The sequence below is a fragment of the Frieseomelitta varia genome, unplaced genomic scaffold (genome assembly GCF_011392965.1).
Source record: "Frieseomelitta varia isolate USP_RPSP 00005682 unplaced genomic scaffold, Fvar_1.2 scaffold_790, whole genome shotgun sequence".
Lineage (NCBI taxonomy): Eukaryota > Metazoa > Arthropoda > Insecta > Hymenoptera > Apidae > Frieseomelitta > Frieseomelitta varia.
This window is the reverse complement of record NW_025110579.1, coordinates 71,049-98,071: the sequence shown is the minus strand read 5'-3', so window position 1 is coordinate 98,071 and position 27,023 is coordinate 71,049. Positions and strand designations below refer to the sequence as shown.

The 27,023-nt window shown below is 43.9% G+C and overlaps 1 protein-coding gene across 1 annotated transcript in view; it reads right to left on the bottom strand.

Annotated features, from left to right (window-relative positions):
* LOC122535931 (probable JmjC domain-containing histone demethylation protein 2C) overlaps positions 1-27,023 on the bottom strand; it is a 154,451-nt gene that overhangs the window by 100,734 nt on the left and 26,694 nt on the right. The window contains exon 2 of the mRNA XM_043667861.1: positions 21,271-23,581. Coding sequence (XP_043523796.1) covers positions 21,271-23,581 — 2,311 coding nt within the window. The remainder of the gene's footprint in view (positions 1-21,270; positions 23,582-27,023) is intronic.

The window sequence follows — 27,023 nt, the reverse complement described above, 5'->3', positions numbered from 1 at the left end:
GAGCATCAGTTCAAGATCAAGTGGATTTGAGACACGTTGGAATCACGTTGGACGGAAATGGGGAGCGGTGTGTAACGAGACTGAACTTTGTGGGTCACGTTCTTTCGTTCCCATCGATCATCCACAGTCAGACTGCAAGCTGCTTTTTCTGTTCAGTGGGCTACACGCGTTCGAAGAACCGACGCTCTAAAAACAATCTTTGCCCGAGATGATTAATAACCGAGTGAACGCAGAGACGAAACTCGAAAGAAGCTGCGTCGGTGTATCTAGCGATATTGCAAACACCAGCGGTGATTGGTGCCAACCAGAAAAATTAAAACGAACTGAGCGAAGGAAGCTTCCATTCGCCAGAAATCGTTCAAACGGTCTTCTTGATGTCTTTAGTTTCATTTTGTTGAAAGAAAAAAAAATATTCTTTTATTAATGCATTTGATAAAAGTCGTTCGAATGATCAACGGATACATCAGATTTACGCAAGTCTCTAAAATTCTAGAAAAGAAATTAAGATAAAAAAGACAATAGATCCCTCGACAAGAAAAAGAGAAAATAATAATAATAAAATCGTCCATTTCCTCGCAGTCTGACGACCCCGATATTAAAAACAGGGATAAATGCGACGATCTGGGAGACGGAGGGGCCGAGAGACAGGGGTTGAAATACATTCTGAGAGCAGCAGGGGCCGGGGAATGCTATATAAGGAGCGCCAGGGCGGCACAAAGGAGAGGAAACGTGGTCGAAACGTAGGCACGTAACTCGCGCAAAAGGGAGAGCAGAAACGTCGCGTCGTTGGAGTTTTGTTCGTTTTGCTCGTGTCGTGCTTCGTGCTCGGTGAGCACGCGTGTGCGTTCCTAAGCAGAAAAGGGAGGCTGCCGGGGTCTGTTGGCCGGCAAGCTGCGCCCGGGACAAGAAACACTCTGCAGAAGAAGAGGGGCTGCTGCTTTCAGAGAGGCGGATCGCGAGATAGAACCTCGAGCCTCGTCCTCAAGCGAAGATCCACGCGAATCGGATTACCATTGTGAAACTACCATTATATACCGTATAATTCCATTATCGTTCGAACGGTTTGGGAGGAAAGAGATTCACAAAAGAATTACAAAGCAGTGTATGTAGTTCCAGTCTCGGAAGTCTCAGGGATCATTCTCGTTCTTAATAACCGGTATTTATCGTGGATAATGAAATTTTTGAACTGCGTATTTCGTAATATTCCGTAACACAGTGTAGCACTTGCTTCGCGACTTCTGTACGACTTTTACTCTCTTTCTTTCCTCGATCCGTTCGATTGTTGTGAGAGAACCTTTTGTCAAAGACAAAGAAGGGAAGCGAGCCTCTGTTTATAGAAAGTTGCCAATCTTTTCGCGTAATAACAGTTTCACTTCTGTTGCACCGGTTTCCACCGATGAGTCACGCCTCGGCCAGGTCAGGTCCGCGAGGTTTTTTTTCCTCGAGGTTAACGATGTTTCGGATAATTGGACGAAACTCGTTTACCTCGTTTCTTTCGTCTGCGTCTTGCCGAGCGGGGCGATTTCGCGCCAATCTCTGTTCGGCGAGTGAAAATTGAAAACCTAATATGCACTCCATTGCGGACCGTAACGAAAATCTAATGCCCCATTGCGGACCGTAACGAAAGCCCGACACTCCATCGCGGACCGTAACGAAATACTCGCGTATTAATGGCCGACTACGATTGTCAGGAGGAAAAATAAATTACAACACACGCTTGAAAGCAAGCTGAGATAATTTAAGGCACCCACGTTTGATGAAGATACCGATGTGGCATGTTAATAACGTTACACATTGTGAAAATACAACGCGACAGATTAATGAAATGAGATTTTAATTTATGTAAGGTGGAGTTTGTCACTTTTCATACAGAGTATAGTATTATGGCCTTCGACAAAAATTACATGCTTTTGAAACAAGTAGCTGGAGGGTTTACAAATTTACACGAAATTTTAAGATGTAAAATCTACAGCAACTGCGTCAAACTGTATCAAACGAATTCTTTGCTTTGCTAAATTTTTACATAATGTAACTTCTGCATATATTCTCAGACTTGATCAATACTTATAAAATATTTTATAACGCACGTAACATAAAATATCGTAAAAAAACCTCCTTTTACCAGCCATTGTAAAACTCTTCTTGCACCCAACGGTGCATCTCTCCAAGTGATCGACGATGTCCCTAATGGCGCTCGATCGTACCGAAAGAAGAAACGAGCACGCAGTGGCAACTTCCAAAATCGGTTTGAAGATCAGAGGTTTGCTCCTCGTTCCAACGTCCATTAACCGGCGAGAAATTACAGGCAGCCGGACATCAGCCAAATTTTCCAACGCCGTATAAACACCACCCGTCGAGGTTTGTGCAATCTGTTCGCCAGAACGGAGACTGGAAAGCCCCCGTAGGCTTGTCCCTGGCCGCAAATCTGGCGACTCTCGGTCGTCGCTCGACCGGAGAAGCCAAAGAGATCACACGGGGCCCCGGGCCGGTGTAATGGGTTCAGGCTGGGATTCCTTGATCCCCCGAAACCGCACGACTAACGCTCACCGGCCGAAAGATTCGCCGAAAAAAAGCTAATAACCTGTTCTCGACCGCCGTTTGATAGACGAGCGACAATGTTGCACTTTGCTTGGAAACCTTGAGATAGTTTCTGTTCTTTTGTTCAAACTTCAATTAAGTTCGGACATTTTAATTAATGTCAAATTTTCGTAGAATTTCGATGACATTTTCTTCAACTTTAGGATAAAATGTATTATAATCCAAGAGTAATGTGTGTTGCAATCTAGTATATTGTAACATAAGACTCTCGAGGAAGAGTTCTTCACTTATACAAATGAATCAGGTATACAAATGACCAATTTCTTCTTTCAACAGTCTATTCTGCTCCATTTCTGTTGAAAAACCAAGGGAAGAAACACTTATTTCTCTTTCCAAACGAAAGTTAATAAAAATGTTAATAAAAAAAAAGACCCAGACCACTAACCAAATCGTCAAAATCAACTGGCAAACAACTTGCCCTTAACACTGAACCTACCAAAGCGATCATCAAAACGACCAATTTATAATTTCTGTTGCAAAAAATTTAAAGGTTCGAATCATTTTCCATAAAACACACAGGTAAAAGCTACGGCACGGTCCATTGTATTATAAAGTTTCTCTCTTTTCTTGCTTCAATGTCTGCAAATGTCAAAGATTAACGTTTCAATCGTCACGAGGACGTCTAGACAAGCTCTGCTAAATCCACCACCAACAGATACGCTTTTTACTCGGATCGTCGCGAATCGCCGAAACGTGACGCAAGGACAAAACCAAATTGCAGAAACGAAGGGGGGGTTAAACGTTGTAGGCGACTCGAGACAAAGGCGAGACTCGCCCATCTCTCGCGGTTAGATGGCTGACGTACGATGCCGATGGCCGATGGTCTATCCGTTTGCGAGAGAAGGAGCTGGCGGCCGACGGAAGGTGGAAGGGAAGAGACAGGATCGCTGGGTCGTTTGGCCTGTCGAGGCAGGAGAAAACATGACGAAGGAGGAGAACACAGCGTGGCGAGGTGGAGGAGAGAAACCGGTTCGACAGGTTTGACTCCCCATTTACCTGACCATGTAGCGCCTACCTACGGGGTTCGGACATTATGTGTTATGCAGTCTGACTGTATGTGTAACGCATAACTACGGTGTGTATCCGGGCGAGTGTGGAAGAAAAAGAGTCTCGTGAGAGGGACGACGACGACGACGACGACGACGACGACGACGACGACGGTGGACCTGGATCCGAAGGGAAAGGAAGAGAAAAAAGGAAGAGGGCAGAACCGCAAAGGTTCGTGGCTCACGATGAAAGCGGACCGTGTTTGACCCCCGGGCTGATCTTCACTCTCGTCTCCGACGGTGTTCCGTTCTTTTTCTCATCGGCTTACCCGGGAATCGATCTCTCGCTGTTTTGCAGAAAAATCTCGCCTCGATGATGATGACTTTGATCGATGACGATCGTTCTCGGGAGGGGGAAAAAGTTGAATTTCCCGCGATTCAGATATTAAACCGTGATTTTTTTGTGTTTCAAGTTGGAATTAAGCAAGAAACTGTTTTACCTGTGCATTGTGTATTGTATAATTACGTCGATGTCACGTGTATTTTAATAGCGTGTTATAAGGAACGATTCTTCACAAATTTATCGTGAATCTTATCCAAAAGAATTCTGGGACAGTACTCTTTGCAAGCTTTTACTGTACTTCAAACAAATCACACTTTTCCTTGTATCTACCGAGTCGAAGACACCTCGTGTGAATTATTTATTCCACGACGAAGTTCAGATAAATAGACCTTCGCTCTAACATTTTACCAACACGGAGTTTTTCCAGTTTCGAATTCCATTGCAACATTTCATCGAGCAACATTCTTGTCTACACAGAGATCAACATACATTCACTCCGTACAATTGTACAATTCATTCTCTCTCTACGTTTGACGATCCTGTTCAATCAGTATATTACCCTCCGTTAATAAATCCCGATATTCAACCTTTCGTTTAATTGTTGCATTTCAAAGAATTTAAAAACGAGACAGCGTTGCGAGTGACGAAGGAATCGGACGAGAGCGAAGAGTGAAGGAGAGGTAAAGGAGCGAACCTAAACCTTGCACGCCACTGGCGCAACGAATTACGGCCTCTGGATACGGTAATTGGCCTGGCGATACCATCTTTCTGGGGTAAATTAATCTCGGGGCGCAACGCCCCGCCGGTCCAATTAACATAACGGCGCTTTATCGTCCCGCATCATCTTCCACTCGCGGGGAAACGATTCTACGCCGACGAGAAAGTAGGCTGACGCTCATCTGGACTTGTTTTCGATTTCGATGCTCTTCAACGTCTTATACGGGCTGCGAGTTTCTTCCTCCGGTTTAGAAGATACGATCACGCGATCGGCGAGGAACCGGACAGCTGGTTCACGAGAACTTTTTAACATTGGCGAATATATTTATTAGAATATCAACGAAGAGGTGAGAGATTTGTCATTTATTGTTTCCATATGGAAATTCATTGAAGTGTGTTTGTCCATTATTGTAGGTAATGGCGAGATTAATAGTGTTAATAATGTTCATTTACTGAATATCTTTTATACTTCCATTCAAATAGCGCAATTAGTATCCTACGTCCCGTCCTCTAACCTAATTTTCAGAACTTGTATCTTTATCCCGCAATATTTCGTACTCTTTATACCATACATCTCATTTCTCGCATCCAGTATCACCAATAGATGTCTATCAGCCTAATTTTCACATTTCCGTAATTTGCACATTCCATAATTCATACATTTTATCTAATCTCTTTTATCTAATATCCTGTACACCCGTATATCACTAATCCTCATTTTCTTCAACGTAATTTCCAGGCGCCATATTTTCATTTCGCATCCCACGTTTCGCATTCCCTGCGTCCCTGACAAATTCATTTTGCATTTCGCAAGTGGAAATTTCGCAGCTGTTAAAAATTAGAGTATAGAATCGATAGTGGTCGATCTTGTCGCACAATCTTTCCATACAATTATCGACAATCCTCCGGAGACTCGCGGATGAACGGCTCGTGATACGTGAAAAGGTTTGCAGGACCTCGGCGATTCTCAAATTTACTTGGACGAAACCTTCGATAAAATAAAATCTTCAAAATCTCTCATACCGAGCGAGGTGGGGGAAAGTTTCCACGAACGTCCAAGTACTTTTACCAGCCAGTGTACGTATATCAAAGGGGGTAGGAACGAAAAAGGGGGAGAGGAAAAACGAGAAGAGAAAGAGAGAACGAAACGGAGTTTCGCTTCCGTTGGCCTAGCAATTTCGGTGGGGATCGTTCTATCTCGCTTTAACGCGAAGTTTTTCGAGACACGCCACTTGGTATTCCGCTGGCCAAGGCAAAAGCGGCGCTCGCGCAGGCATTCCGCTGGAACGTGCTAGGCATCAACCCTCCTCCTCCTCCTCTCTCTGTTCCACGTGTCTCTCTTTCTCTTTCTCTTTCTCTCCATTTCCCTCTTCGTTTCCACTCGCTTGTGTGTGAACAAATTCTGGATTCCGAGCGCGTGCCACGTCCCCCAAAAAAGGGGAGAAGCGATCGCCAGGATGGCCGGATGAGCCAACTTCTTCGACAACTTCCGCCGGTTTGGAAGCTGCCGCCGTTTCGCCGATTCCACGCGATTCTTCGCGACTCCACGACGAAACGTTTTTCGAAACGAGTTCGAACCGGCGGAGAAAACGTGCGTCCGGTTGGCTGAGAATTAACTGTGCGACTTTCCGCACTGCGCGAGAAAACAAGAGCCTCGCCGCCTCTGACAATGCAGCCGATTACATTTCGATATCTTCGGGACAACTTTACGATTCGTATCGTTCTTACGATTCTTCCTTTTCGGGCAAGAAGCAGTTGCAGAATCCAAAGAAGGATTCGAAGAAACTTTGTTCACGATACTCAGAAAGAGAATTTAATTCGTCTCGGATGATTATACTATTTAAAATACAATCATGCTGAAAAGCATGAAAAATCAAAGGTTTATAAAAATTAATCAAGCCTGGATTCTCTAAGGAGGAATGTAATTTAAATACTCATTCACTGGACAATGAATATCGAAACAGACATTTTGACGAAATCCTGTTCATGATACTCAGAAAGAGAATTTAATTCGTCTCGAATGATTATACTATTTCAAATACAATCATGCTGAAAAGCATGAAAAATCAAAGGTTTATAAAAATTAATCAAGGCTGGATTCTCTAAGGAAGAATATAATTTAAATACTCATTCACTGGACAATGAATATCGAAACAGACATTTTGACGAAATCCTATTTATTTAGAATACTCAGAAAGAGAACTAAAAAACTTGTCTCTGATGATCATACTACCGACAAGATTATAAAGGCAATCGTGCTACATGAAGAGAGCGTAAACGAAGCGCCTGTAAAAATTAAACAAGCCTGGATCCTTCGAAGGAAGAGTAAGTCACAGCTTAAATATGTTCAGTTCGCTCTGGTTTAACACCTTGCGCTGGCAGCTGGCACCCGCGGACCATAACGAGTGACCGAACCGTACACAATAATTTCGCTCTCTTTTCCTTTTGAACTCGTCGGTACGATAGTCACCGGACTGAAATAATTGAGAAGCAACAAACTTCTTATTTGTTACATATTTAAATATACTTGAAAACTGAGAAAACGTCGCGCAAGAGGGTTAAAACAAAACACATCGATATTTCTTGGAGGACTTGACGCGTTTCCGACGTTCTCGGTCGTCATCGCTTTTGTAGACGGTGGCCCACAGCGGCCTGCGGTGGAAAACAGGGAAACGAAATGGGAATCGGCGGTGAAATCCAAATCGATTGCCGAGGCTAACCCGGTCGTAACGATGTCAGTAAACCGCGCTGGCGCGGGCCATAAAGGGAGGACGCGAAGTTGCCGAGCGTGTCGCGAGTACAAAGAAAAACGGACCGAGAGAGAGAGAGAGAGATAAACCGGGGACGGGTTTGAATTCGATTTCGAGATCGCTGGTGCGCGTCCGTTTGTTTGTCTTTCCTCGGCTAGAAAAAACAAGACGTCGAGAAACCAGGCGATCCAGCGATCGCTCGGCTCCTTTAACAATACCACGCGTTCCCACGTGGAAAATACTTCCGCTTTTGATACTGCTTTTTCATTCGCGGCGTCGGATCTCTCGGGAGAAGTCGAGGAATATTATTAACGTGTCATTTGGTACGCTGGTATTCAATTTGTTTGTACGACGATTTTGGTAGAAATCTGTTATCGGAAAATTTATTATGTTTGTTGAACGAACTATTATCGACTGAATCTATTCAGTCCAACGCTAGCCGGTGGATTAGTTGCGAATGGAAAAGTTACAAGTGATGGAAATGAATGAATACTTATTTATTTGTTACACTTTGATTTGATGAAGTAATCAAATAATGCTGTGAATGAAATTTTAATTTAGTGTAACAAAAAGAAGTAGAATTTCATTGACAAATATTAACGTATTGTCACGTTGATACTGTATTTTGGAGTAATCAAATACTGTCAATGGTAAAATTCAATTTTTTCGAACAAAAGTTTGGATATACATTTATTTGAAACGCGAGCTCGTTTTATTATATAAATGGAAAAACGATAATGAACAGGTGAGATCCAATTACGTTGCGATAATTGTTCTTTGACAAATTCGTATAAACGACGCCCCAATATATATAACGTGTCAATAAAATACTGTCTGCACAATGTTTATGACACATCTATTATTATTTTATTAATAACTACTAGTATCTGGACAATGTAAAATATTTGTGACAATTCAGAAACGTTATTCACAAACACGTTCGCATTCGAGCAAGTACAATAACGGATCGGAAAAGGTATTGGCACACTTAGTTTCCTCGCAATATTTTTGCGACGACGAATGATGTTTTTAAAAAAACTTTGTTTAAAAAACTTTTTTTGACTTAAAAAAAAATCTGTTTCTGTTATCAAAATTCGTTAAACAGTTTACTACATACAAAAGTAGCGTAAATGAATTACAAAATTTTATAAAGATTCAAGAATCAAGAGATCTTTTTCGTAGCTCTACCACGCGTTTCAGAATAAAGTATAAAATATCTATAATGTTCCTAACCATTCGATAACATCATTCCACTACTTACAAAAGTACTACGTTTCATCTTTTTTTTTTCTTTTTTTTTTTTTAACGAAACGCAAATCAAACACAGTTGAAATCACAATTGTACGATATTCTTTTAATTCGCGAAGTTTTACATTTCTCGTATCGTCACGGTGCAATTCATCATTGGAAATTACTACTGTAAACGTTAGTTTCGTACATAGCGAACAGAATTCGATTTTCACGGAAGATATCGCTTTTCAAAAAAAGAGTTAGGCGTGCCGATGGAATTTTGATAAATCCTTCTCGAAAAATTATCCGAATCTACTCGTGTCACTGTCTATTCTCGATTCCTTCTTTCGTTTTCCTTCCAATCCACCGAAATCTGTCTCACCAGGTATGTACTTCGTTTCTCCTCGAGCGTGTGCGCGCGCGACTGAGGTCTCAGCGGTTTTCCCCTTGCTCGCGACGGCTCTTCGATCGTTCTCGTTCGTCCGTGACGACCTCGACGTGTAGCTAGGCTACAGCGTGTATTTTTAGTGGCGACCGTGTTCGCGTCCGTTCTAGTGAAAAACTTCGATCTCCGCTCGATCTCGATGGCTCGAGGAGGTTATGGTTTGGCCGGCGTTCATCGAACGTTCATGAAACGTGTTCCTGCGAGTTTCGTACGTCGCCTCAGCCAGCTCTGTGAATCTCGACGATGGCTCGTGACGATCGGGAACACTCGTGGGAACTGAGTCAGGTCGAAGTTAGCTCGCGACGTTCGCGTGGAAGCTGATTTACGCAACGAGCAAGTTCATTTCTCGACTTTGGAGAAGATGCAAGCTCGAGGCTCTGAATCCCTGAAGGGGACTACAGTCGTTATCTGGGTTAACGCGATCCACTTAAGTCGGACCAATGATATCGAAGAGTCGAAACACGGTTCTTGAACGTACGTTGTTCTTGAATTTGTCGAAATTAAATTACATCCGCGGAAAATACGAACTTGCAATCCGTTTGTTTCCATTGCGCTGGCAACCGCGGTTCGCGCGGACCATAACGAGTGACCGTACCGTGTAAAATAATTCCTTTTGAACTCGTCGGTGGATAGAAATTATTAAGAAACAAACTTGTCGTTTGTTTCGCCTGCGTTACATTTAAATATACTTAGAACTGAGAAAAAACGTTGCAATTTGGAACAAAAAATTCTCGACATGCGTGGCGCAAGAGGTTACCAATTGAATTTTATTTTGTAGGCAGATAATGTCTCATCTGAATAGAAATTGGATCAACGACGACGAACACTGAAGCTACGTATTTTTCAAATATCTCAAAAAGAAAAAAAGAAAACAAAAATTTGCATAAATATACGCAGAGTCTGTAGCGTAATAAATTTATCAGCCCCGTCTCTCCACCTGTTCGCGAATAAACGAGTTTCCGTGGCCAGAAGTTCGTCCCCGCATCAAGGACGTCTCCTGACCACGGCTCGGCCGACAGGAATAATATCTACGCAGTTGGCAAGTTGAAAAAAAATTCCTGAGAGTCCAGATACCCCCGGTGGTCGTAAAGCTTGTAGCCATTAAACGGCGCGTCCCACCTTCTGCCCGACGCGATCGTTTCGTTAACTTGGCAGAGCGGGAAGGGGAGAGACAGCGAGATGAGGAAGTTCGTTGCAAAGTTTATGCGATTTTCAGACCGAGGTATTCGGCCCCGTAGAGAGGCCGCGCATCGTTTTATGGATCGTTTCGTTTTTACCTTCCTCGTAAAAAAATCGTCGGTTACTCTCGTTCGGAAGAGCTGGACCGAGAGGGTTCGGAGCCCACTGCGAGCGAGCGTCGAAACCGAAAAGCTAAAACCGAGGAATTGTTAAGTTTCTTCTATCGTCGACGAGTGTTTCTATCTGCGAGTGAAACATTTAGACACTAAATGTTCGTGACGTGAAAATGTTCTTCCATTTAACAATTAAAGAATCTTCGTTGAAAATATTGCAAGCGGGAAAACTTTTTTTTTATTGAAAATGTACGATATTAACCGCTTGCGCTGGCAACTGGTTCGCGGACCATAACGAGTGACCAAATCGTCCATACAATAATTCGTCGCTTTTCTTTTTGAACTCGTCGGTATGATATATAGAAATTATTATTTGTTTCGCCTGGGTTATACTTAAACATACTTAAAACTAGAGAAAATATTGCAATTGCAACATTCTTTTCGAAGAGATAATAAAGTTAGAACGATCTTTTAAAAAATCACAGCGAACTTTAGCATTGTTAAACATAAATAAAACCAAGATTTGGCACGAACAATTATTTCCCAACGATATTTATATCGGAGCTGTCGACAATGGACGATGAAAATGTACCGGTATCAGTTGTTCGAGAGCTAAAGCTTTTAAGGTGGATTTTCGCGCGAATTTTAGTCGAGCCACGTGTTCCGCGGTGATAAATATTTATTCGCCTTTGCTGAATGGGATCAGAGACCGGCGTAAAAAAAAGGACAATAAAACGATGATGAATGCGAGACTGATATACACGCGGTCTTCTTTTGTAGATATTTTTGGCATTTTATTTTTTAGAGACAACGTCGATGTCGGACAAAGGTGAAAATACAATCCATTTCATCCATATTTGATTCGTGATATTAACCTACGGTATTGAAGCTTTATACCGAGCTTCAAGTTTAGGTTGAGTTTTGATTTAAGTTCAGCTTTAGGTTATAAATTTAGGTTGGGTTTAGGTTTAAAATTAGAAGAATTCTCGTATTAACAATAGTTATCATGGTTCTGTGGGAAGAAAAAAAGTTTTTGAGCAGCGTACGTTTCTTGACGAAGACGTAGGTGAAAAGTGTCGTGAAGAAACATTCTTCGGGGCACTACGAGGCACATGGGAGCGATTCGTGCCACGTTTCCACTAACAGTGACGGAAGAGAAAGGGGGGAAACGCGAGGCTTCTAAATATAATGCCGTCGGTGCACGTTTTCACGTGCACCTGCCGGGTGAGCGACACGTCATCAGGAGCTGGTCGTCCTCGTCGACGACGTAACCTGTTATAAGGATCGCGTGCGGCACGCATCGTGCCAATACGCGCGAGCCAGATGACGGCATTTTCTCCAAGTTAATCGAAATCCCAGGACCGAAGGTCCGACCTTGCGACAACCTGTCCCTTAACAAACCGGCGCTAAAACTTCAGCGAGTATTCCCCTTTGACGTGGGATGATAAATTACACGAATATCTGCGCGCCGTGCTGGAGAACAGACACCGAAATTACGAAACGTTTGACCGTCATTAACCTGTTAACTGTGCAGCTAAAATTAATTGACGCGTGTACTGGTTAAACGCGCAGTGTTTGCATCTGCTGCGAGATTGAAAATTCATATTCTCTGGCCCGGGGATGGGGCGTTTAATGATTTCAGAAATGTTGAAATTTATTGATAGACGTGAACAATCAAAGTAGAGATGCCTCAAGTTGTAATTAATTCATATAGAAATTACGCGTACTCTAGATGTCGGTTTAATCGTCGCACCATTGACGATCTTAAATAATAAAAAATCTCACGTACAATTACATTCGATGTAAAACACGAAACACGATCATTATACAATATGCTAGTTGCTAGTAAATACCTGTCTCCTTGAAAACGCCAACTTTAAGCAGCAAACCTCCGACGGCAAAGTATCGCCGTCGTGGAAGGCAGTTAACAGGTCGAAAGAGCGACGGGAGAAAAATATCTTGACACCGTTCTTTCATTCGTGGCAATTGAAGCGACTTCGCCTCGTGATGGATCGTTCCGAATGCACCGAGCTGAAGAGAGACGTGCTCCCCAGAGGGAAGCGACACGGAGCATCGCGCGGCCCTTGCCAGTAATTATTGACCCGCGGTGACTCACTGGGTTGAGGACCTTTATGATCCACGCTAATGGGCTCGCCACTTCAGCCACTCGGAGAGAGGAACACGCACACACGCCAACACACAGACAAGGAGAACACGACGGGAACAACGCGAGCAGGGAACAGCGCGGCGTGCATCACGTGTGCGTGACGCGTTTTATGGCTCTTGGCCACGCAAATCTCGTTGCGCGTTCTTCCACTCGTGAAAAGCCTCGACCTAGCCCTCTTCTTTCTCTCTCTCTCTCTCTCTCTCTCTCTCTCTCTCTCTCTCTCTCTCTCTGTTCCCTATCCGTGACGACGCAAAGGGTTCGTAGTTGCGCTCATCTTTCCAACGGTCTCTCGAATTAGAAGCGGACGCTTCGTTTTCCTTACACAGGCTGCGCTTGCTCCGGATTGTGCGATCTTTCGGATTTGTTTTCGCTCGAAAGCGATGGTTCATTGTTGGGAATATAGCAGTCGGCTATGATTAAGAACAGCGAGTCAATAAGTTGGCAATATTCTAACATGCGAGATGGACGGAGGTTTTGGACAGAAGAAGAAAGCTAAAGATGGAATTTTTTTTAATAAACGTCATTTCTCAGCCGGACGATGACGATAGTCATTCCGCGATTTTCAAATTTCGTTCGTGCGCAGACGTCTGACGCTTATAGGAAATCCTATCTTTACACCGACGCAATGGACCGATCTTTCAAATTTCAAGTAAGACAAGTTATACCGGAGTACGTCAATAAAAATCGATGCAGAAACTCACGATACTTACTATACGGTTAACGATTGAATTTCCAAACAAATTCAATATAAGTTGATTAAGATCCGAAATGTCCGAAATGTCCACACACGTGTGCAAATTTATTTCACGTTTGCCCAATACAACCGTAACGTTGTAACATCGCGACTGATTGCAATATTCAATCCGTCCACAATTCATAAACGTCCGGACATTTTCACTTTTCGTTTCACCGTTCGCACGTACGGCCGGCGAATCTTGCCTCTGCCTTTTACCGAAACGAGGAACCGGTTTTCGCATTTAATGCAGCGTGCAGCAAAGTTTTCGATTAATTAGTCCGGATAGATGGTTAATTAAAATTGAAGCAGGTGAGAGACGCGTTGGGGAATTGTTAATCGGGGAGCTGTCGTACGCCTCGCAGCGCGCCGTAGAACCAGGCGCAAACCGTTTCAGGATCAAATATTTATGTCTGATCCGAGCGTTTCTACCAGAACACGTCGCTTCAATTATAGCCGAGCTGGCTATATATCTCGCGCATTATTATACGGCCGTGGCTATTTGTGTACACGATTTCGTGCCGAGAATACGGTCTCGAGGCTGGATTCCGCTCGTTAAGTCACTGACCCGAATAAAGCCCACGTAGGAGGAAATAGGAAGTCATTGGCGCAACGCTGATTTTTCTGTCGACGATGGCAGGAGAGAGAGAGAGAGGGAGAATTCAATAGAGCTGAACGAAACCTTCGGAATCGGTTACACTGCTGAATTTCCTCTTTTCCCTTTCGGTGTTCAATCTGTTAAGCTATTCGCGAAATGTCTCTTCGCCATTTGCAGCGTTTCTCTTCCCTGTTTTTTTTTTTTTTCTTTTGTATAATTTCTGTCGAATGTCTTTCCTTGGATAATTAGCAATATTTTGGACTGATCTGTAATTTAGTCGAATTTTTATATTCAATTTAATAACGAGCCAATTTAAAATTACAGAAAGTCACAGTGATCTGCTGAAGAACTCTCTTGGAACCTAATTAATTCTAACATAAGTTATATATAATTGTAAAACTTGTGGAAAATATGTTACGTTTATCGCGTCTGAAAATTTTCAAAAAATTCCTAAAAACTATTAGTGCAAGATTCTTCATTTACTCTCTATAGTGAAAATTGTTTCTACGTAAATGTAGATTTATCCAGAGTGAGAAGTTTATCAACCATTAGGCAGAGCGAGGCACGATTCACTTTCAAATTATACCACTTGCTCAATTGCTCTAACTGCAACTGTTAAAAGCACACTACCTTTCCGCAAAGAAACAAAAAAAGAAAAAGAAAAAAAAAAAAAACAAAAAAAGATTCATTCTTATTCCACACACGGTTTTCCCATTCTTTCATTAAGAGGAACGAAGTACGCTGTTTGCTAACTAGAGTTCTCGGCAATGATAAATAGCCGGAGTTGAGTAATTTAATTAATAGCCGTTTGTTGAGCGACGATGAGACGAGACTTGCATAGCGAGGTTTTTTTTTGCCAGGTAAGTATGCGGTTGCCGCTCGAAGAAAAAGATGTTTGTTAGCGCGCACTGCTACCAGAGGAAACGTACATACGTTACGTTTCGCTTATGAAAGGTCTACGAGTGTAGATACGCGTTCCAGATAACGTCAATAAGCATTGTTCCACGCAGAAAATTCTCGCGTTGGCCGTTGGTGCAAAAATAGCGTGGTCGTAAAAAAAAGGAAAAAAAAAAAATAGAGAGAGAGAAAGAAAAGAAAAACGAAGACAAATCTAAATTTTCCACGCGTGTGTTTCTCGAGGCAAAACTAGCAAACGGTACCGGATAGGGGAGCAAACGTCCGGCTATTTCCGCCATTCCGCGCGAAAATAGTCGTTGGACGTCGTTCGCTTTCACGACGTTATAATCCGGCAGCAAGTTCAATGGGAACTGCGAAAAAATTCAAACATCGTTGGAAACTGGACGTTTTATATTTTGATGGTACTTGAGAGGTACCATTTTATATTATTAACGTATTACTTTAATGCGCGACGAACATTGATACGAATATTCATTCAACATTGACGTCATGTGAAAATGAATGAAAAAAAAAGAGGGATAAAATGATTGCAAATGATGGCAGAAGAATGTCGGATTTTGAGTACCATTATAAAATACCAGCTTGATGTATGGAAATTTAAAATTGAAAAAAATTATAGAACATACACTGCCGTGCATAAATCATTTACGATACAATTTAAATGAATCTCAAGCTACACAGCTAATACTACAATAATAATTATATAATCGAAGACTCTGTAAATGATTTAAGTGCATCTTTCTTGCTGAAATTTTAGAACGACTGAAATGTGCGCTTGAAAAAAAAAACACTGAAAAAATTTCGTAAAGTATCTGCCACATATAAAAAAAAAAAAAAAAAAAAAATAGTACGAAACTTAAAAATGTGAGGAATTAACAACGAATGAAGAAACGTTCGTCGACCTTCTTTTTTCAACATCAAGAATAGTTAAAATGGCAAAGAGCCGTTAAAATTGCTTGAATCTTACGTAGAACCGAACGACTGATCAAAGAACACAAGATCTGCTCGTTACAATTAAACGAGGTGATACGTCGAACTGTCGTTTCATTCGTTTCGTGACCAACGAAACGAAACGAAACGAAACGAAACGAAATTAGAGGAGAGAGCCGCGCGAAAGAACGGAACGAAAGGCTCGCGGTGGAAGAAAATGGCGCGCGTTCGTTGAACGTGGTCCCGCCGCGACTATCCTTTTCGCCTCTTTGACGATTCGAATGAGTTCATTACGCAACCAATTGGTATCCATCACGCGCAGACTTTCTTCTTTCGTTGGTTCAGGCACTCGGGGATGCCATTGAACATCGCGGACGAGCAATTTATCTCGAGGTCATCGCGTTATCGTCTCTCTTACGGGCTGACGGGGTGGGGACGCGTTCAAAGGCCATGTGGGCGAAACGCAGACAATGATCACCAGTCGTTATGCGGTTCACGTGGCACACGTCCATCAACGTGCACCATTTGCACGCTGGTCACGCACACGCGTGCAAAATATCCCCTCTCTCTTTTTTCTCATCCTGCATACTCCTTTCTCTGAACTTGCAATTACACGGACGACGAGTAATCTGTGTCGAATGCCACAATGACAAATTCAGAGAGTATTCGGACAAGTCTGAAGTTGACTTAAAATCTGGAAAATCCGACTGCCTCGGGGGACTCGAGCGACGAGACACTTTCAATGGTTCCGATAAGTGTTGAAAATTTCAAGAGTCTCGAGATTCGACAGATTCTGCTCGTAATAATCGTAATAATTGCAAGCTGTTTTCAACAGCTGTTAACGAGTTGGATTACCTCCTCGACAGATTGGACTTTATTTCGGCGTGATGTGTCTAATTATTCGAGACGAAAGCGAGAGATATCGAAGGATCAAACGAAGCGTGAACGGGGGCGACGTGTTTCAAGGTGGCCAAACGAGAAAACCCGTTCCACTGAACGAACTCGCCGAGACCCGGAGACTGAAAAAGAGAAAGAGAAAAGGCAGGGAGAGGTGGGGGGACAATTTAAGAAAAACTACCTAGCGACCACCAGTGACTATAGCGAGACCATATTTCTATGCAAATGCGATCTTTGACGAGACTGGTGCGCCACCGGTGAGTTACACGAGGGAGAAGAACCAGACCTGGTGGTCTTTTCTTGCCACTCCGGCTCGGTCTGCGTATTTTTATAGCTTCCTGGCGAGCATTCCTTCGCGTACCGGTTCCAAAGAATCGAACGAACGGTCTCAGACGAGGTCTTTCGCGTCACACGCGCAGGAACAAACGGAGGAAGAAGAAGTAGAAGAAGAAGAAGAAGAAGAAGAAGAAGAAGAAGAAGAAGAAGATGTACGCGTCATGAACGAAGAATGATAAAAAAGGTGAGCGAGCGGTGGAAGGTCTGACCTTGTGCCCAAATGCCAGTTTTCTGTCGCTGCTCGATTGCCTCTCGTTTCTGCTTGGCGGAAAGGTTTCAGAGGGAGGAAGAAGAAGAAAGAGACAAAGTTGCATAAGCGTTAAATCGCGCTCGTTACACCGAACCGAGCCACGTAATCGTCTCGTATCTGGAGCAGAATAACAGCGAGGTTATGCGCTGCGCTATGGAGAGAAAAAAAAGAAAAAAAGAAGAGGAAGGTGAGGGAAGGGAGGCGAAACTGAACGTAGGACGCGATGTTTTATTGCAGTTTGTTAGATCGAGGTGGCCAGCGGTTGGTTCGATCGTGGTGCCAGTTGAGTTTCAAATTTTTTTGCTTTTGTACTTGTGTCTTTCGTTCTCTTTGAATTATCCTGATAATTGCGGACACAGTTTGTTGGATCAAACGTTAAATATTCGCTTGTTGCTCGAGCACATTTATATTTTACGACGTTTCGTGGTATCGTTTAGAAAATGACCACGGTTTCGAACATTGTCGGTAATAATTTACTATTAATATCGACAATTCGTGTTGTTGATGGAGAAAATGCACGAAGTATTAACGAGGAATCGAGATTTTGGGGAGGATTTCGGAAAGACTGTCGCCAAGAATCGACAATATATAGTGCAATTTAATTAGTGGTAATTAAATTCGTGTTGAAAGCAAGTGATGTCAATGACGAAGCTTTTGATGAACTACGTGCTATATAATATAATTATATAACAAGTAGATAAATAAATATATCGACATTTCTTCAAAATGGTGACAAGAGACGTCGTGGGAACAGAGAAACGAAAGTGGAGCGAGTCTCGTAACAGCGTCCCCAACTTTTCGTTAATTGAATCTTCCCTGATAGACACCATCCTCCTCACCCCACGTTAACTCTCCCCGGTGACTAATCGCGCGACAACGTCTTTCCAGGAATCTCGGCTGGATTTCACGCTCGCTGCTAAACCAAAGTTTAAGTTACCGCTCGTGTCGGCGTCGCCTCCTGGCGATAAAGATCGTTGCAGAAGAGGTGTGTTTCGTGCTGAGAGGTGCTACGCGATGCACGAAAACTAACGAAACTATCGGAGAGGGGTGCGTTCCGCAACCGCCGGCACGAATATCTTTCGCCCCGAGCTAATGAAGATCTCGCGTGACACAGGCGATACGATACGTAGCCAGCAATCCCGGGCTGGGATCTAGGACCTCGTGCGAACCGTCTATCCCGATCTCGAGAAAAATTATCCAAGGAAGGAACCACAGGGTGAATTCACGCGGTACACGAAAGCCACTTGCCGGAGCAGAAGGTTTTGTGGTAGACGCAGATTCGCCAATTGTGCGATCATTTTCTCGTACAATTCTGCCTTTTTTTTTTTTCTAAATTCACTCGTTATCTTGACAATTAGCTCGTGCATACAGAAGAATTATAATTCGTCGAGTTTTGGAGTTGGTCAGAAAGCTTGATCAAATTTTTCAAAAGAAACAATCACTTTCTGAATTAATTATATTTGGAAGTAAAATTATAATATTTGTACGACGTGCAATAATTATATCTCTCATTTCCAGGGAATTGTACGAAAAGATTTATTCCATCTAAGAAGAAAGTAGTAGGCCAAACTTCTGAATTAAAAATTCTTTTATGTATTTAATTTCGACAAATATTTTTACTATAAATTTTTACGACAAAACGTCATTATTCCGATGCATTTCAAAACAAGATAGATCAAGCAATTAACAATAAAATGTATTTCGAAAACTCCGAAAGAAATTCACATGTGTGGCTGTGATAAAACTATGGAAAACAAATTAAACATAGGATAAGCTATCGATATGAAACAAAGTCAGATATAATTACAAGTCGATTCTTTCGCTCTAAGATCAGATCAACTTTTGTGACCAAACGCGCGAGCTGAAAGATTCGAGTTGAAAGCTATTAGAACCTATCAGGCTACCTAGGCCAATTTACTCGAGCGACGATGGACGAGAAAAACGAGCGCGTAGGACGAACGACAACGATTTCCTCACTCTCGATAAAACGAAAATTTACGCGACAACGAGAATTCCAAGAGAACCAACATTCATTCTCACACGTCACGCATCGTCCGCAGTCTCGCGGGATTATTTGGTGCTTTCGCCGACATAAATAAACGGTGGCCGAAAGCGATCTGCGGTATGTACTCGGAGATTGGTTTATTTTCGTCGAGGAGCTATCAGGAACGAACTAACAAACGAACGGAGTGGCGCTGTTCAATACCAATGTCGCGGAAGAACGTGCGACCTCGGTAAGCTTCTCGTTTCTTCCTTCACGCGAGAGACGCTCGCTTTTTAGAACACGTGCCTACGCACAACAGAATTTAGGCAAATTATAACTCGGGAAGAAATGTCTTAAAATAGTTGAAGAGTTGTTTTGTTAAGTGAGTTCGGTGTATATATATATATATTATATTGCAGTCGATCGAGGACGGTGAGAATTGCATCGATCACAAGATTTGCAGAATATATTTTTCCACTTAAAAACGTCACTTTTGACGTCCTATATTTGTCAATCGTGGACGTAAAATTGGCAGTAGTAATGGAACGAATGTTCGTACGAACGTAGTTTCATATTCCGCGTGTAAATTTGGACATTTTTATGGAAATCCTTCTCCAAGGATCCAATTCGATATACGATATATGTGCGAAAAGTAACGTGTTCTCACTTCGTTGTGTATTCTGCTTCAAATCGATGCGATTTATCAAAATCTGATACAACAACAGAATAACAAACGATGAAAACTAAAATAAGAATAATAAAATTTCATCGCTAAGTGAAACCTACAAACACACACACACACACATACTCTCTATTTTTGAGTTGTAACACCGAGTACTATCACTCATAGTCGTATTTCCGATTTGAAAGAGACAGCTTTCAATTTCAATTCTTCAAACTGAAGCTTGACAAATACAACGCTTTCGACGAATTATTACAAATCATCGACGATATTCGAGAAGAAACTGTAGATCGAACCGTCATCACGAACGCGTTCGACTTCGATAGAGCAAAGTTCACCGACACTCTCGATCTGGGTTCGCTTTATTTATACCCGAAGGCGGAGGAATTTCGGTCGTTGGTCGCCGTCGGCGTCGACAGCGAAACCGGACCTCGAGAGAGAGAGAAAGAGAAAACGGGTTCGATCGGTAACGAGTTCACTATCGCGATCACCGTAACCGGAAGTTGGCAGCGTGTCGCAGCAGCTGCCGTCCCGGAAACGTAGAAAACGCGCCGCCGAGTCCCGTCCACCTTTTCCACCGGTCACAGTTTTTCGTCGCCTCTCTCTTCTTGCAGTCGGCAGTCACGCGAGAGAAAGAGCGAACAAAGAACGAGTCTCTCGAAAGGCCGAGGCGAGAGAACGACGCGCACCGCAGCTGCACTCCGAGAGACGTTTGCGCGCCCGCTCGTCCACGATGGCGTTTCGCGTTTCCTGACCGAGCGGAATGCACGCAAGGTGCAAAAACTGCTGAAACCGAGCCAAGCGAGTCGAAAAATTGTCCCCGTCACGGTGTCGTCGTCGTTCGTAACCCAGCGAATTCGAAAATTGTTTCCAACGAGTTCGCCGATTTATTGGAAGGTTGCGTACGAAAGTTTCAAGTTGGACGAGATACTTTAATGGCTTTAGAGGGTGGAACGTAGGCGTAGGATAAATGGCGGGGCGAAATTTAAACAGCGAAGTTCGATCGTCACGGCGCGGCGGAGAATTTTAACCGATTCGATTAGTGCACATTCTACTAGCAGAGTGTAGACTGAGGATGAAAGTCTCTCGATGGACTGCGAATGTTTTTTGCGTATTTGTAGAAAATTTTTGTACCTGTGACGTGACACAGTGTTTACAACGTATAATACCTTTTAACTGTGTATACCGGAAATACGAAGTTGCACAAAAATCCGCAGTTTGTAATATTCTCGAAATTTTCTCGAATTTTCATCGCTCGGACGTTTCAAAAATTTCTAAACTACCTTCGAAAATTTCACGTGCGACTAAACTCGTCAGAGATCAGCCGAGAAATGAAACGAAACGACACAATTTAAAAATCAAGTAAACCTCGCGCGTTGCAGTGACAATGAAACGAAAGAAATGAAAGACTCACCGAAGCATCCTCTCCCTTTCGACGATCTCCTCGGTGGTGGGTTGAGCGGGCCCGAGCAACGAGTGCGGCAGTGGTGGATACCTTTGCGACCTCCAAAGCATCTCGGACGCGACAGCGGGATGATGATGACCGGGCGGTGGTGGTGCAGGGTTTTGATAACCGACCGGCGGAGCAGTGGCAGCTGCCGCCGCTGAACTAGGTCCAGCGCTCGGAGGTGGTTGAGGATGCGCCATGAGTAACGAGGTATGCTGGACGCTCTGCACGTGCCAGACTCTAGCAGGCGTGGTGGCTGCCGTCGGCGTTGACGAGCTCGTGGTCTCGTCTATGCTCAGCGCGGAACTTCTGCTGCCGCTCCTCTCGTCGCCGGAGCCAGCGCTCCTCAAGGAGCTTACCCCGCTGTCGGAACCGCTGTCTCCATAGGCTGCATTCGCGGCACCGCTACCAGCCGCGGCGCCCACCGCTCGAATACCGACCGCTGCTGGCACACCAGCGAGCACTCCGCTTCCAGGTATTCCGGCCCCGGCCTCCACTTCCATGAGGCCGGCCTCATCGCCGCCCCTCGATGTGTGAGACTGCTGTTGCACCTCGAGGAGGCTAGACGAGGCCAACTGATGATGATGATGCTGCTGCTGCTGTTGCTGCTGCTGCGATTGTTGATGTTGTTGCTGCTGCTGTTGCTGCTGCTGCTGCTGATGATGATGATGCGGACTGCTGGCTACCTGATGCGGATGCGGTATTTGCTGCTGCTGCTGCTGTTGTTGTTGTTGCTGCTGCTGCTGTTGTTGCTGTTGCGACGGTTGTTGCGCGTGATGATGTATCACCGGACTACCGGACGAGTAACGTTGCTGCTGATGATGGTGCGACGGTGTGTGATGGTGATGCTGATGGTACTGCTGCAGGTGGTGATGATGGTGACCAGCTACCGGCGGTGGCGGCTTGTTCAGTCTCTCGGCTAGAATGACAGGACTCTCGTTGTGCCGGTTGCGCTCCTGCTCCCGTTGCTGCTCCAGGAGCAGGCTCTGCCTGCCAGAGCCGCCGCCGCCGCTGCCACTAAGCGGACTCAGCCTCTCCAGCACGGAGCCTGAGTCCTGACTGCTCGACTCCAGCAGCTCGACCACCGATTCGACACTGGCCGCCCTCACGCCACTCACGCTACCCACGCTATCCTCCGTGCCTAGCTCGGTAGTCAGCTCGGTTCTTCGCGAGCCTCGCTCCTCTTCCTCCTCTTCCTGCTCTTCCTGCTCTTCCTGCTTTTCCTGCTGTTCCTGCTGTTCCTCTTCCTCTGCCCGTGCACGTGCTTCCTCCCCTCCTCGGCCACCGCCGTTCTCCTCCTCCTCCCGATTCCCGTGGTCCTCGTCGTCCTCTTCCTCCTCGGGGACGCTCTTCTTGCTGTTACCCCTCGACGACGAGTCGGATTTCAGCAAGCCAGCCTTGGTGTCAACCAGCACGCTCGCCGCTTTGTCCACCACCGACAACGGCGACGAGTCGAGCACCGATCCATTCACCAACACCTGCGGCTGTTGCTCCTTACACCTCCTCTCTCTGGCGTCCGCTTTCGTGCGTTCGAATCTTTCCTCCGTTCGATCCGATCCGTTCGTCGACTGCCTTCGTTGAAGAAGAACCGTGTTGCCTCCAGGGTCTACTTTGTCCGGAGGTGGAGGCTCCGGTTCTCTGTCACGCTCCCTCGACTGACTCGCCTCGTTCTCTTCGAGCTTCTCGCTTCTCGCCCCTTCACCCTCCGCGCTCTTCTCCTTTCTATCTTCTTCCTCCTCTGTCCCCTCGATGTCCGATGCCGCCTCCTCGCCGAGTTTACCACCCTTTCGCTCGGACCTGAGCTTCCTGCCGATCGGATTTGTCCTGAGCCTCTTGATCAGCGGATCGCAACTATCCCGATCCTCGTTCTCCTCGCCGACAATTTCGTTCGCGCAGTCTTCCTGATCCGCTGGTCTTACTCCGCTCAACCGTTCCTCCTTTTCGTTTGTGGATTTTACGTCGACCACGTCCTCCTCCGCCTCGGTTTTCGCACCACCCTGGCAACCGAGTCTCGGCCTTCGTCGCACCGGTCGCTGCGACGCGCTCTCCACCGGACTTTTTACCGCGGTGCCACGTTTTCGCAATTTCGCAGCGCTGCTCGACGCGCTGTTCGCCTCCTCCAACACCGTTCGGGGGATGCGGTTGCTCGGCCTTCCGGACGGTGGCCCCTTGTTCTCGCGATCTTCCTGCCGCGTGGACAAGTTGCTCTCGCCGTCCTTGTCGCGACTCGCCCCCTCGCTCACGCGTCTTCTTCGACTGTTGCGCGCCGAGTTCTTCTCTGAAACAATAATTGAACGCTTGGTCAGTCGACTGCACCTTGGATGATGATCCTACTTCGTTCGTGTGACGTTAAGTTAACGTTCAGCTACGGTTACAATTATACTTGTCATTCTGTTAACTGAATCTCGTATCTCATAATTAAATCATTGGCGGTTTTGATCATTTCTCCTTTGACATAGTGACTTTAACCTCTTGCGCTGCAATGATTGTGCCACGCGCCACGTCGAGAATTTTTTGCTCCACGTTTCTCTCAGTTTCAAGTATACATTTAAACGTGAAACAAAAAAATTTCTATCCAGTGACAGTCGTGCCGACGTGTTCAAAAGAAAACGAAAGCGACGAATTATTGTACACACGGTATTCGGTCACTCGTTATGGTCCGCGCAGCCAGTTGCCAGCGCAAGGGGCTAAAAAACGGGAAGTGAGTTTAACGAAATGGCCGCAGTGCGACTCAAACTAACGTAATCGCAAGTGTGTTAAATATTTAGATATTTCCGCGTCGCGCGAACATCCAGAAATCAACCATTCGCGCTTCGCTTCACTCTCACGCATTTTCTAAACCATTCTCGCATCAAAACGAAGCATATTTTGATACGAAAATGGAACGTATAAATGCGTATAAATGTATAATGATAAATGAAAAGGTTAGTCACGAGTGAAACGAGACCCAGGCGCATTTTCAGTACATGTATTTTTTGTACATGCATTTATGCGAGCGACGAAATTTCCAACGAATGCATAACACGTTCTACACAATCTATTAATGAGAAATTACGTTGTCTACCCCTTTCCTTTCTCTCTCTTTCTCTCTCTCTCTCTCTCCGAGAGAGCTGCTCGCAATTCATGTCATCGAAGGTATAATCACAGTTATCGATCGCGAGTGGTCGTGTTTACGCGATAAGTGGAAGGTTGCTCGTACACCCTTGTTCATCCTTGCCGATTAAGGTCGATCGATTCGGCGTTGCATCACGTTTTAGCAATTACGGAGGAGACTCGCTAATCCGTCCGAGACGCGTGTACCGCGATTAATTCAACGGCCATTAACCTGTTGGCTGTGTGGCTCTGTTTTTAAAAGTGAGCAGGCATTTGGGTCGATGACGGAGTGAACTCGTCAAACACAGAATAGCTACATTAGGTATCTGTTCTTGTCGGAGCATTGACAGATCGAATTTGTAATTGATTTTCTTTTCTTTCACGCGTATTTCATTTTTCATAGTTTACTGTTTGGAAAATTATCGAAATAACTGCTGTAATTTAACGGTCAAGTTTCGTCGATGATATCGACGAATTGATATTGAAGCAAATAAACGATATTACTGACTATTCAAGGAAAAAATCGACTACGTATGATTTGCACAATATAATTTGCAATTTACAGTTGTAATTGACGCTACGATTGCATAATATAGCAGATAATTTAATAGAATCTATATAGTTCGGTAATTTGATAGTTCGTACAATTTAATAATTTCAATAATTCATACAATTGCATTTGTAAATTATAATCGAACGGACATCGTCCTGGTCTTTTAATTTTCATTTTGAACAACACAGTTTACAGGTTGAGGATTGAAACATTTCGCAAAAATATAAGAACTATAAAATATATATATCTGGAATGAAAGACGTTTTATCTACGTTTCAAATATTTACTCGTAAAAAATGCTTATCTTTACACACACGGATTCGTAATTTCGGTTCGAAATCTGCACTTGCAAGCTAAAACATTTTCATCTAGAAAATTTCTAAACTGATCGTTTGAACGAAATCGTTCACTTAAAAAAAAAAAAAAATACAAAAAGGGCGTCAGTCGATCATCTAGGAAGAGATCTACGTACGTATGTATTCAGAAAACGATCTACTAATTCGCTAAACAAACAATTCGCTATCTCAATCCCTTGTATCCACAACGCTTCGCAGCTTTCATCTCCTTGACCCCGATCGAGGATTCGCAGTATCCTCGACACTGTTCAAATCTTGCCAAATCCGAGGAATTGGCTCTTGGTCCGCCACCCTACGAACAAATCGTATGTTCGAATCTAACGAAAGGACGGAAACGATCACGAGATAGCGTCAGTGAGATGAAACACGATGTATATATATATATATATATATATATATATATATATATATATATATATATATATATATATATATATATATATATATATATATGTTTATAAGTATAATTCTGGACCGACTAGAATTTCGATACGACAAGAGTTGGCAAAAATGATTTGACAGTCACGCTCAATTGTTGAACATTAAATTACAGATTAGTTGAAAAAGAATTTAACCGATGACTAAAGTATAAAACCTCCATCAGAAACATTAATAATAAAAAAATGGGAAGATTCAAACTCTATGATGACTGAATAAATTGCACAAGCTTTCATTTTCGAAAAATCATTTAAACTGTTGAAAATACGTTATTCACATACAAATTTCTAACAAAAATTAGATTAGGTTCGGTCGTTTTTGACAAACTTTGATATAGTTCAACACTGTCGATTGAGGAAATCTCGCCTGAGAAAATTTGCAGCGAATCAGGCGAATGATGTTTAATTCTGAGCTTGATTGGGATCGTTTACAATTATTTCACACTCGTTGGTTGAAAACAAGGAAACTATTGACACACGAGTGTGTGTCAAGAAAAAATTTAATTGCACGCGACTAAGTTCGAGGAAAGAGGAAAATCCACACATGGACGAAAAGGAATGAAAAAAAAACTTGGTGGACAACGATACTACGATAATTTATGATTTAAAATTTCGAACGATCTGCTTCTCGATGGCAGATCAACAATTCAACGTCAGCGGGATCGTGCGAGTGAAAGAGCGAATTCAATTCATTTTCTGCCCTCTCTCGCGTGAGACAATCACTTCTCACTTACGGACGCTTCGATGATTTCACGAATTCACGCGAGAGATGGAAAGTCAATATAAATAATTAATTTAACTCCGCGAGCACTTTCAGCCGAGATAACAACTTTCGAACGTGCGATATTGACCCAATTTTTCGCAAAGCGTGTCGATGACTCGTGAAATTCTGCTCCGCGCGGAGAACAGGAGAGGAAGAGAAGGAGGAAACAGAGAGAGAAAGAGGGGGGCAGGGAGAGCTCGAAGGGAGGAGACAGGGCAGAGGGATTTATTACCAAGGATTTACTGTTATTACCCGGAGGGGGAGAGGAGCACTCGAGCGGGCAACGGCGTTGCATACGTGGGGTGCGTTTATCCGATGCGCAGACCTCTATGTACCGAGAATACATGGGGACACGCGTGTGCATGTAACGTTGGATGGCTGCATTCGCAAACTCGACGTTCCGCGTCTCCTAGCGACTGCGGTTTGTCCTCCTGTCGAGGTCCGCCGGCATTACGCTCTGCGTAATTGAACAGCGCCCGAACGTACTTTGGCTTTACATTTTAACTCACCTCCTCTCT